General features: G+C 43.3%; 1 protein-coding gene across 1 annotated transcript in view; it reads right to left on the bottom strand.

Moving 5' to 3' along the window:
- The window catches only part of TMED10 (transmembrane p24 trafficking protein 10), a 57,698-nt gene extending 50,266 nt beyond the window's left edge, over nt 1-7,432 (bottom strand). Inside the window, exon 1 of the mRNA XM_004455178.5 lies at nt 2,911-7,432. Within this exon, the coding sequence (XP_004455235.1) occupies nt 2,911-3,135 (225 nt within the window). The 5' untranslated portion in view covers nt 3,136-7,432. The remainder of the gene's footprint in view (nt 1-2,910) is intronic.
- Between the last annotated feature and the right edge of the window lie 5,803 nt (nt 7,433-13,235).

Below are 13,235 nucleotides of genomic sequence, written 5' to 3'. Positions count from 1 at the left end.
ATCTTTATTGCTGACTCCTTTTATAATAAATATGGGGGAGATAACTGGAAGAAGCAGACAAATCCAAAATGCAGGACATTCTTTAATGGCAACTGACTCCAACAATACAACTAAAAGCATTAAAAGAGGAAGGGAAGCGGACTTGGCTCAATGGATAGAACGTCTGCCTACCACATGGGAAGTCCAGGGTTCAAACCCAGGGCCTCCTGACCCATGTGGTGAGTTGGTCTACATGCAGCACTGACGCGCACAAGGAGTGCTGTGCCACGCAGGGGTGTCCCCTGCCTTGGGGAGCCCCACCCACAAGGAGTACGCCCCCCGTCAGGAGAGCCGCCATGTGCCAAAGAAAGTTCAGCCTGCCCAGGAGTGGCGCTGCACACAGGGAGAGCTGATGCAGCAAGATAATGCAGCAAAAAGAGACACAGATTCCTGGTGCCACTTTCAAGAATACAAGCGGACACAGAACACACAGTGAATGGACATGGAGAGCAGACAACTGGCAGGGACAGGAAAGAAATAAATAAAAAAGAAATCTTTTTTAAAAAAAGGAAGAGGAATAGTAGACTGCTCTAAATTAAAGAGACTTGAGATATACAATTAATTAATGTTAAATAGATCATTCTTGGACAGTACTAGGGGAAATCTGAACATGGACTGGGTATTCCATACTAAGGAATTAGTGTTAATTTTGTGAGGTGTGATCTAGATAGTATTGCGGTTATGGTCACATTTTTAAACAGATGCATGCGTAAATATATAGGACTGGCATACCATTTAATCTGGGATTTACTTTAAAACGATCCTGAAAAAGTGAGAGGGAGGAGCAGTTAAGATGAAGCCAGTATTTTAAGACCCCAAAAATTGTTGAATCTGGTATGGTGGGGTCAAACAGTCTCCACAAAATTGAAAACAAACCAATGCCAAAACCAATTTGAATTGGTGACATTTAAAAAATCAGAAGTTTTAACATCAAACTCTGGATTTCTGATTACATTTGAAACATCAGAAATGGAAACAAAGGCCTACATGCTTGCATGGCAAGCCTCATTAAGAGCTGATTACTGGCCACTTCAAATTAACAGTCTCCACTACTTCCAATTACCCCCCATTTATTATTACTCATGCCGTTTCTTATTTCTGGCCCAATTCATTCATTTGCTAACTACCTGGCATTTGGGTTTCAAATCCCAGGAGTAGTCAAATTAAGCCTGGTAGGATGAGAAGAGAGTAGACACGGGAAAAGCAACTGATGGCAAAATGCTATATTAATATATAGATGCACAAATTGCTGCTTTTGTGGTTCCTTCAGTAGCCTTGTATCCAGGTGTAATTCCCATATGGCCCTGCTACATTATGGTTTTTATATTTATTGAGTGTTTACTAGAAGCAAGGCAGTGTGCTTGGCACTCTGAAAAACATGACTATGAAAATAATTCTAGTCCTCACTATACTGACAAGGCATGAATGTAAGTAATTATGATATAAAATAGAAATAAATGCGTTTAGGGTTTTGTTCAGGGTGGCCCATATGTTGTGAAATTTAAACTTTATCAGAAAAACTTTTGAAGGATTTTAAAATGTAAGAACAAATCAGAGGGAGCAACGCTGGAGATAAGATAGGATTAAATAATCTATAAAGCCTGTTTCATCGCTCAAATTCTCTTATTCTATGCACTACATCCTTTAAAGAGCCAGAAACATGACCCCAAAAATGTTTTCTGTAAGTCCCTAAAATCATGCCATCATCGCTTTCTTGGGGAGACAAAAGTTTGACAGCTGAAGAGAATAATAAAGTATGGCTCATTAGGCAATAGCTCTAAAAAGTGCCTATTATCTCATGAATAAAGTAGAAACAAATTATATCTATTAAATTGTTCCTCCACTACTAGGTTCCAATACCTTAAACATAGGCTATGGTCTGATTATACCTGAAGCTCTATTAAAAAGTAAAAATGTTTCCCTCTATTTAGTGGAAGAAAGGGAGGGAGGAAGGAAACAACATGCACACCACCATGCTTATGCATAAATAAAATTACCTAAAATCAATCAAACCTTGTTTATTTTAATATTCCAAAGAGCAGTCCACCCTAACTGCAAATGGGACCAAACTGGCATTATGGTAGCAGTTGTCACTATCCAAAAGTGTAGCAGATGCAAAACTCAGCAGCTAAGTCCAGACTCTGGGGTACCAACGGGAAAGAACTAGAGACTGAGACCATTTTGTGACCAATAATCGACTTTAATCAATCACAGGAATTACAAATTAAGGCAAGGAGAGAATATTCCAGCACATTCCCCTCAACATACTGAACTCTCAAACTAAAAATTAATTCCACTTCTGATGCTTATCAGTTTATTTTACCTGAGTCTCAGGTTTCTCGGGTGTACAATGGAACTAACAGTACCTACTTCGAAGGATAGTTTAAGACTTAATCGGTAATGTATGTAAAGTAGCACAGGCCCTCACATACAGCAGATGCTCAATAAATAACAGGTTTTATCGCTCACACTAAGCTTTAATGTTTCCATCACTTTCCTGCAGCTTCCCACAAATACTCAACATCCAAAGACTTTCTTGGAGAACCAAGTTACCTCTCATAGTACTTGAGACCAAAACAAGTAGAGGACCCTGACAACGACCGAAAAAGCCGAGATCACCCCACATCGGCTGTCGCCACCCCCGTTAGGCGCTGAGGCCTTTCCACGAGTTCCCAGGCTTTGGCGCCCAGCCCCGCCCCGCGCACCGCAACCAGTGGGGTGAGGGGGCGGTCTCGACCACAAGCCCTTCGCGATCCCGCGAGGCCTGCGCACCCGCCGGGCCTGGGCCTGCCCGAACCCTCTAGATCCCGAGCCTCCCCTGGCCTACATCTGCGGTCTTCCCGACCCGCCCCGCGCCGCCCGGTGCCGCACCTTGAGGTGGGTGCGCAGGCCGCCAGCGCCCCCAGACTGGTCGGTTATCTCGTACGCTCCCGTCACTAGCAGGTCCTTGTGGATTTCCTCGCGGAGGCACTTGCGGGAGTTAACGGGAAGATGAAAGGAGATGGCGAGGACCGAGCTGGGGACGAGCAGGAGCAAGAGTAGCAACGCCAGCGGGCAAGGGCCACGCTGGGCTAAAGGGCTAGACAAACCAGACATGGTGTCGGAGACTCGATAACCACCCACGGCCTCAACCGCGCCGGAACCGGGTGGGCCCACGTGACTGACCTCTGACCCGCTAAGGCCGTCGGCGTCATTTTGGAGACTGGCAAATAGAAGAAAAGTACATGGCGAATCTTATGAAAGGGGGGGAAAGGATGTGGTACCGCTCAGAACTACAAGTTAAAGTGGTTAAAAGTGACTTCGTGGAAATTTTAATACAAAAGTTTGGTTTTGTGGAACTGAGTTACTTCTGAACCAGCCATAGCAAGTATGGGCATCCCTGGAAGTAATTATCCTTTAACTTCCGGAAGCTGTACCCGTGACTTTTAAGGTCGGTGATACCAAAGCAACCAAGCTCCAATAGGGAACGGCCACAAGTCCCTTCGCTGGGCCCGCCCCAGCCAAGCGCGCAAGATGAAGACTGAAGTTGTACCTCCTGGGATTGGGGCATTTTGCAACTACCTCTGCATCTTGACGCTTTGGTGACAGCGCTTGAGAACTCCGGGAACCCGAGCGGAAAGATTCTAACTTGGCTATTGGGCGAGTGGAGGCCAGTACCGCAAAGAAGAAGGTGTTGAGGTCACCTGGTGAATGTGAGCTAGGCAGTAGTCCAGTTCAGTTCTCTGAGACGGGTATTTGGCCTGGAGTAATTGTTTCGCTTTCTGGATGTGAATTTTACTTGTTTAGCAAACATCTCTAACCCTGCCAGGTTATATTGAAACTAAGTTTGAATTGTGTTTTACTTCAGCCTGAGAGAGAGACAATACGAGTTTAACAGATAAGTGTTGTCAGGAGAGGGGGATATTTGTACGCAGACACTTTAGGGATTAAATTGGCTAGTCTATACTAAGCAAAATCGCACAGTAATCATTTATGCATTCATTTAACAAATACGTATTGAGTACCTACTGTGTGCCAATACCCTGCATGCATATCAGCACATTTATTGATTTAATAAACCACAGTTAGGATGCTATCATATATTAGGGACTGAAGAGTTAATATGTGAAAACGAATGAGGAATACACCAGCCTGTATTTGGAATCATTTATTTTGATTAATATTTATTGGGCATCTACAGAAATACCCAGAAGATAGACTATCTGCCCTTAGTAATTAAATGATTGTTTTATATTTATAACTCCTTTTCGTCCATCTAGTTGTTGTTTTTTTCTTCCTGGAACTAAAGTCCCACCAACAAAACCACAAACATAAGCTGTAAAGCATTTTAAAACTTGACAAATACCATATAATAATTATTTTATGAGGTGTCCACTTAGGAACATTTGATTGTTCCTAATCTAAGATAAGATTGCTTGTCTACTTAGTACATCCTGATAGTTTGCATTGGCCTTTTCCCTGCCAATGCAGAGAATCTGTACACATGGTTATCTAATTTCATTGTTTACTTTCAGTTCTGAAGCTCTTCTGACCTTTAACAAGATATTTGCTTTCCTGTGTGTTTTTTTCTTTAAATTTCTTAACATTTATATAACAGTTCTCAAATGTTTTACGTATATTAATGATTTAACATTTTCAAAACCATGTGAAATAGGCTGGGCAAGCTCTGTTTTTCAGATGAGGAAACTGAGGTTCTGAGAAGGTAAAGAACTTTAATACTCAAAGTCCAATAGCTTAAAAGCGACAGAATTAGTTCTAAGATTCTTGGCCTTCTGCAGGAAGGGGCTATTATTTCTTATTTTAAGATGAAACTGAGACTCAGAAGTTGAGTTACTTTTCTATGTCACAGCTCTCAAGCCCTCTTTTGTTTTATATTACCACTTATGTACTCAGACCCCAACTCTTTCTGTCCCCTTCTTGGTAAATATTTCTCCTTAGCACTCTCCTTAGCATCTGTCTCCCTAAGATGTCCTGTTTTGTGGGGGCAGGAATTTTTGTCTATTTTGTTCACTGCTTTATCTTCAGAACTTAAGATAGTGCCTGGCACATAAATACTATTTCAGTAAATGCAAGACTGGTTCCTTAGCTCCTTGCAGAATGCCTAAAGGCAAGTTCCTTCCATTGTTCCTTAACTATTTTTACAAATAATGTATCTAAATGTAGGTATTATTTTGGTTTCACCAACAACTTGCATACCTTTTTTTTTCAATTGGGAAAATGTCCTATATAAGGACACAGAAAACAAAATCTCCGTTCTATATTGTGGAAGCAGGGCGGGAAGATGAGATAGATTAGGGAACTGAAACTTCTAAACTGTGTCTGCATTAAAGAAAGTAGCAGTTCACATCCATATGCAAGAAAGGCCTTATTCTGAATTGAAGAATAAATGGAAAGTGACTAACAACTAGAGGTCCTGCAATCCTCTGAATTCCCATCATCCTGAAAATTCCCCAGCCAGACTCACCTTAGATTCCTTAAGTACTGGAGATAAAGAGATGTCACAAGGAATACCCTTCAGCCTAAGCCACATGTTCCTCAACTGTTTGTCTAAGAGGGAGTATATTTAAAACACAACTGGCCCCAGATAGTGCATCAGAAGTTCTTGTTAAAAATCTGCATTTGTAACAAGCTTCCTAGGCAATTCTGTGACTCGGAGTCCTTGGGCCCTCTCCTGACACGTTGTTTAACCAGCCAAACCCCCTAGTGTGGCTTGAGGCTCCCCAGCTCCAGTGCAAAAGCAGTCAAGGATTCCTAAATCCAGTGCCTCTGCCCATTCATGTGTATACTTCCATTCAAGGTATATTTAAATAGCTAAAACTAGATGTGTTCTGTGAAGATACGAAAGACTATTTTGGAAGGCAATTTAGCAATATCTGTCATGTGCCATATGCTTTGACCCATGTAGTGATTCGTGGGGGGGTGGGTGTCACTTTTATGGGTCCTCTATATGCTGGAGTTTTCCCAGGACCTGGTCCCAGAGCCTCTGCACTGTTCTGTAGGTGATCTCATCCAGTCCTGTGACTTAAAATGCCATCCATAGGGTGATAACTCCCAAACGTGTATCTCTAGCTGTGACCTCTCCCCTAAGTTCCAGAGTCTATATTGAGCTCCCTACTGGGCATCTCCACTTGGGTGACTGATAGACAACTCATACTTAACTCTTGATTTCCCCTCTTCCCCAACTCCCAAATCTGCTTCATCCCATTTCAGTAAATGGCACCACCTGCCGTACTTGTTTCCTCTTTCTCTTTCCTCCTCCCCACACAGAGCTAGTTCGTTAGCAAGTCTTATCTGTCCAAGTCCTAAATATATGTTAATCAGTTTCTAATTCTCTCTAAGCCAGGTTATTGTAGCAGTTTGATATTACGGATGAATTCCAAAAATAAATATTGGATTATGTCTGTAAACTGATCTTTTCCTCTGGGCATATGAGATTATATCAGATTCATAGTTTTACTTGATTAATTATGTAAACCTCTTGTGCCAGTAAGGCATTGAGTCCTCACCCTTTAGTGAGTGGGAATTCACAGATAAAAGGTATGTCAAAGAACAGCTTTGAGAATTCTTAATATTGGAGTTTTGATGCTGAAGCTGGAACCCTGGGAAGAGAGGAACCCTAAGCCCAGAAAGGAGACCTGGGAAAAGAGGAACCCAGGAAGCCTGAACCCTGTCAGATGTTGGCAGCCATCTTACTCCGACACGTGGAAATAGACTTTGGTAACGGAAGTAACTTATGCTTTGTGGCCTGAAATCTATATGCTCCTACCCCAAATAAATACCCTTTATAAAAGCCAACCAATTTCTGATATTTTGCATCAGCACCCCTTTGGCTGACAATGCCGTTGGTAAACTGCCCAGCTAGGCAGGCCAAAACTAGCTTGCAGGAAACAGATGTGGCTCAAGCAATTGGGCTCCCGTGTGCCATATAGTTGGTCCAGGGTTCAATTTCCGGGGCCTCCTGGTGAAGGGCTAGCTCACCCAAGTGGCAAGCTGGCCTGAGCGAAGAGCTAGCCCATGCGGAGTACTGGCTGGAACAAAGTTCTAGCCTGTGTGAAGATCTGGCCTGCACACACAGCTGGCACAGCAAGATGACAAAACAAAAAGTCACACAGAGGAGAGACAATGAGAGAGGCAGCAGACCAGGGAGCTGAGGTGGTGCAAGAGATTGAGCACCTCTCTCCCACTCAGATCAGTACCCAGTGCTGCCTAAAGAGAAGACGAGCAAACGCAGAAGAACGCACAGGGAGCAGACAGTGAATGCAAAATAATGGGGGTGGTGTGGAGAAATAAACCTTAAAAAAAAAAACACTAGCTTGCAGCTCCCTGTTTTTGCATCGTTCAAGAGATAAGAATGGTTTTTACATTTTGAAGGTTCTTAAGAAGAAGGGGAAAAAAAAAAGAGGGAAGGGAAGGGAAGAAGGAAGGAGAGGAGGAAGAACCTGTAACAGAGATCTTATGTGGGTATCACAAAGCTTAAAATATTTCTTTCTGACCCTTTACAGGAAAAGTTTTCTTCTCTCACCTAGACAGCAGTCTCCTACCTCTGCTTCCTTTCTTGCCCCAGTATAAACATGCTCCTCAGTACACCCAAGGTACTTTAAAAACAAAAAAAGTAAAGAAAAAGGTGGGAAGTGCGTATAGCTTAGTGGTTGAGCACCTGCTTCCCATCTATGAGGTCCCAGGTTCAATCTCTGGTACCGCCTTAAAAAAAAAAAATCAGAACATGGTATACCCTTGCTCTAGCTGCATTTGGAACAAAACCCAAACACCTTACAGTGGTCCAAAAAGCTGTCATGATCTGGCTCCTGCCTACCTCTCTAATCTTATTTTACCTAGTGATCACTTCCTTGAACCTCCCATCTTCCCCACCCCACCCATTTGTTCTTCTGCAGCTACCTTGGCCTTCCAAACAGTTCAAACTTTAACCTGCATCAGGGCCTTTGCCTTTGCTATGTAGCCAGAGCTTTCTTCCCCAGATCTTATCACATGCACTTCTGTCATTGAGGTCTCAACTCCAGTGTCACCTAGAGAGCCTACCCCATCCACCTAATTCCTTCCCCAGGCCACTTCCTTTCACATTATCTAGTTTTAATATCTACATGGCATTCATCACTATTTGAGAGTATCTTGTGTATTTATTTTTCTGTTTACTGCCCCACCCCACTGGAATTTAAGCTCCAGGAGAACAGGGCCTTTTTTTTTTTGCCTGATGTATCCTTGGGGCCAGGCACAAAATCCTGCACTTAGTGGATGCTTACCAAATAATTGTTGAATAAATGAATGAAATAATTTATCTTATATAATGTACCTAGGACATGAACTCAGAGCAGTTGCTCAATAAATGCTAGTGCCTTCAACTAGTACAGTTTTTTTTAAGATTTATTTATTTCTCCCCCCTTCATTGTTAGCACTCACTGCTCATTATGTGCTCTCTATATCTGCTCGTTTTTGTTTTTTTTTTTAGGAAGCACAGGGAACCAAATCTGGGACCTTCAATGTAGTAGGCAGGCACCCAACTGCTTGAGCCACATCTGCTTCCCCCAGTAAATATTTTGATCGCCACTTTTCAGATGGAGAAACTGAGGTCCAAAGCTGTTAAATGACTTGCCTCAAGCCATAAAATGAGTTAGTGTGTTAGAGCTAAGAACAGAAAAAAGAATTCCTAACTACAGACCAGTTATCTGATCTAATTGTCAGTATATTTGATAAAACTTGGTGTTTGTATTTAGTTCCCATTCTACTAAGAAGTTGTAGATTCTTGGGTAGTCTTTCTCTTCTTTCACTTATATTTAGAATACAGTTTTTGTGGCATAAAAGTGAATTTAAGTCTTTCAGAACATCCATTAAAATGTTAATGTTGAAATTTGTAACATCCACTAGCACCTCCCCTTAACTCTGCTTAGAAATACAGGATTTATCTTTTCGGATTTCCATGGTGCTAAATTTTCATCTTCCTAGATGGGAAACCTGAACCCCTCCCCAACGACCTATGGCAATCAATGCCCTTCATCAATATTGTCTATAGAACATTGACAAGATAAACTATCAGGACCCTGTGGTTTATGCTAAAGCCTGTAAGTCCTAATAGCCAGGATCAAAGTTCTAGTGATATCTGTGGCTGAGATCACTCAGAAGTCTGGATTTAACAACAATTTTATTAGAAAGGATTTTAAAGATGCATCAAGCAAAAGATACAGAATGGGTCCCAAAAGAACAAGTTTCAGAAGATTTAAGAACTATCACATGAACCATGACCACTGCCCACATACCTTGAGAACAAACCAAAGTTGAAAAGGACTAGGAGAAGGGAGGTGGTCTCTGCCCCACAAGCACTGTTTGCTTACAGTGAAACCTGTCCCAGAGCCCTTTGCAGAGATGAAGTCCTGGAGGCTAGGAAGACAGAATCCCAAGGCAGAAATGAGATAAAAATGGAAAGTGGGTCCCCTGTGCTAGCCGAAATGGAGGACACAAGGGACAAAATGGAAGACAGAATTGTAAAGATAGGACTGTAGGTGAGAAAGGAGGAGAGTCAGGCAAGAAAGATGGATTTGGGGAAACGGACTTTGGCCCAGTGGTTAGGGCGTCCGTCTACCACATGGGAGGTCCGCGGTTCAAGCCCCGGGCCTCCTTGACCCGTGTGCAGCTGGCCCATGCTCAGTGCTGATGCGCGCAAGGAGTGCCGTGCTACACAGGGGTGTCCCCCGCGTAGGGGAGCCCCACGCGCAAGGAGTGCACCCATGCACAAGGAGTGCACCCATAAGGAGAGCCGCCCAGCGGAAGGAGGGAGCAGCCTGCCGAGGAATGGCGCCGCCCACACTTCCCGTACCGCTGAGGACAACAGAAGCGGACAAAGAAACAAGACGCAGCAAAAAGACACAGAAAACAGACAACCGGGGGAGGGGAGGGGAATTAAATAAATAAAAATAAATCTTAAAAAAAAAAAAAAGAAAGATGGATTTGTACCCACATGCTACAAAGAAGAAAAAAAAGCATTGAGAAAGGAAGAAATGGGGAAAAGTACTCTTGAAGTGGCTCCAGAGTTAAGCCCCTCCAAAGTTACTGGAGGACCAAATGGCATCTATCCCTAACTATTAGCTCTGCTCCGTAACTGGACAGAGCCATGCCTGAAGCCTGAGCTCATGCAGATCCACAGAAAGCTTGGACTTACTTCGAAAGTACTCTAAGGCCTTAGGGCTTGGTGACCTATAGTGGAGAACTGCACTGTTTTAGGACTTCACCCCAGTTCTGAGGAAGTTTTGGTTTCCTCTCTGGTGCATTTTTTCTTGCCAGGCCATTGAGTGGTCAGTATCTGGTGGTCACCATCACTGGCTCTCTCTGAAATACACCAAAATTCATCCATACTTCAACAAAAACTCTATCCTGTGAGAGAGACAGATAATACAGATGAGAAAAGAGCACCAGCTGAAGGCACCTTGATATTGCCTGAATGCATATTTTCCCTTTATTATCTGCTTGAATAGCCTCTGCACACAAGAATCACCTGAGTAGCTTTTTAAAAACTACCAATGCCCGATTCACCTAGGATCCAACCCAGACCCTGGAAACCAAGTGCCTGGGAATAGTATCATAAGTGGCTCCCTAACTTTGCTGCACATTAGAATCATCTGGGGATCTTTAAAAAATACTAATGTGTGGCTCTTAACTTCAAACATTGTTTTAATTGGTATGGGGAACAATCTGGGCACTGGGATTTTTTCAAACTCCCCAGATGATCCAGTGAGCAAGATTGAAAACTAATGCTCCAAGCTAACCCTTGCCCATTCCTACTTCAGCACCTAACTTTTCAAGTAGCAGGCTCTCAGTAAAGATTTCTCAGTTTGATTTACATCTCTTTCTCTCCTGCTGAAGCACTGCTGCCCTTTCTACCACAACATAACGTGAAATAAGTCTGGGTAAGTAGAGTAGTTGGAACATCAGCTTAAGGACAAGGTTCATTCCTGTGCTGGCCACATGCTACCAGCTCAGGGGTTAGCAAAGAAGTAGGAAAGGGAAGCGAAGGCTTCAGATGAGGAGGAAGCTCTCTGCTCTCTGCAAGCACATGAGGGAGCCTTTTTCTTCTCCCTTGCAGAAAGTCATCATGGCACGTGGACAAAGGAAGTATTAATAATCTTTCTAAAGAGATACTTCTCCAAGATTTGGTGTCTCACAGACCACAACCCGTGTCAGTTCTACAGATGGCCAACTTCTGCATTTTGGATGGCAGCTTCCGAAGACAGCTCAACCTGCCTCCTAAAAGAGAAGACCCAGCTATGGGGAAGAGGACCATCAGAGTCTCTAAGCCAGAGGTCAAAAGCCACTACCCACATGTTGGTCAGGGACAAGAAAACCATCAAGCAAAACCATTAGAGATCAACTCCTGGGAATGAAATTAAAATAACCTTACAACGACCAGAGATACATGGCAAGTCCAAATTACGAACTATGAGCTGGGTGGGCATCAAAAGATACAGGGGTTCTGGCTCTGCCCTGCCCTGCCCTCAACTCACTGGGTAACCTTGGGCTGATATTTACCCTTTCTAAGGCTCAGCTTCCTCCTTTGGAAAACGTGAAGCCTTAACTAGATGAGCTTTAACAGCCAAAGCATCCACAAGCCTGAGACTAAGGAGAGAGGCTTTGTTTGTTTGGCTGCTCAAAAGCATGCTTCCAAAGAGAAGTGGAAAAGTAACAAGTTCACAAAGGCAAGAACTCTCCATCATTAACCACTGTGCCTCATCACCCTCTTTCAGTGTCTGGTGTCCTGGTTGGGGATTAGGCACGCACAGCTGAGCCTTTGACCTCTGCAGCTCAGTGTCTAATCACAAAGACCTCCCCAGGCAAATGGTGGGACCAGTATGACAGCCTCTGTATTAATGTCCTGTGGGTGCTGAAACGAATCAACACATAACTGGTGGCTTAGAATATCAGAAATTTATTCTCTCTTAGTTTGAAGGCTAGAAATGTGAAATCAATGTGTTGACAGGGACTTGCTTGTTCCTAAAGCGCTAGGGAAGCTTACCTTGCCTCTTCAGCTTCTGGTACCTCCAGACATTTCTTGGTTTGTGGCTGCTCACTTTAATCTCTGCCTCTGTTTTCACATGGCCTCCTCTTCTCTCCTTGTCTTTCCTCCATGTGTCTCTTCAACTTGTCATTGGATTCTGGGCCCTTGAGGATAATTGAGGATGATCTCAAGATCCTTAATTTAGTTCCATCTACAGAGGTGCTTTTTCCAAATAAGGTCCCATTCACAGGTCCCAGGGTGTTAGGATGTGGGCATATCTTTTTGGGGGGACACAATTTATGCCAATACAACCTCCAAATGGAGAAGGGTAGAGGAATATACAAAATCCTACCCATCCTTAAAGCCCAGGTCAAATCCTCCCTTGTCTGGGAGGCCTTGCCACTTCCTACCACCCAGATATGATTGCCATCCTAGACGACTCCAGCATTCTAACTGTGCCACTTTTTTGGTCATGAACACTTCCTGCCATGCCATCTAGTCATTCATGTACTGTCCATTTCTTCTCCCCCTACCTCTAGACCACCTGCCTCAGAATCACCTAAGGTGCTGGTTAGAAGTACAAATTTCTGTCCCCCACACTGCCTAGTGCCACTGTTGCCAATGAGTCAGACTCTTTAAGAATGGGGTCCAGAAGTGTGCATTTTAAATCATCTCCCTGGGTAGATTGTTATGTATCTGAAGTTTGAGAACTACCATGTCGTATGTGACTTCCATAACTGATTCTCAACTGTATCCCTACATATCTTAAATTTATTGAAGCTAATGGGAAGCAGAATTTAAGTTTGTGGGCCCTGGAGTCAGAATGCCTGAGTTCAAACCCAGTTCTGCTACCTACCAGTGTTTGACTTCAGGCAAGTTACCCAAACTCTCTGTATCTCTGCTTCCTCATGTAAATGCACCTACTTTTGTACGGTTGTGGTAAGGATTAGATGAAATAAAGCATGTGAAACACTTCGAACAGTGTCTGGCACACAGCAAGCCCTCAGTAAATTATGTATAGTAAAAATAGAACGGGTTGGCAATGGGCTACTTTTTCACTATATTCCTAGATCCTTCCCTTCCAGAAACTTTCCTTGATCAATTATTGCTAATATTACTGAATCTCTTCCGGGCACCATGCTAAGCATAGTCCATGCTTTATCTCGTTCCATCTTCACATGGGTTCTATGACAGATGG

This window comes from Dasypus novemcinctus, chromosome 3 (genome assembly GCF_030445035.2).
Source record: "Dasypus novemcinctus isolate mDasNov1 chromosome 3, mDasNov1.1.hap2, whole genome shotgun sequence".
Lineage (NCBI taxonomy): Eukaryota > Metazoa > Chordata > Mammalia > Cingulata > Dasypodidae > Dasypus > Dasypus novemcinctus.
The sequence above is the reverse complement of the archived record's forward strand: the minus strand, read 5'-3'. Positions and strand labels throughout refer to the sequence as shown.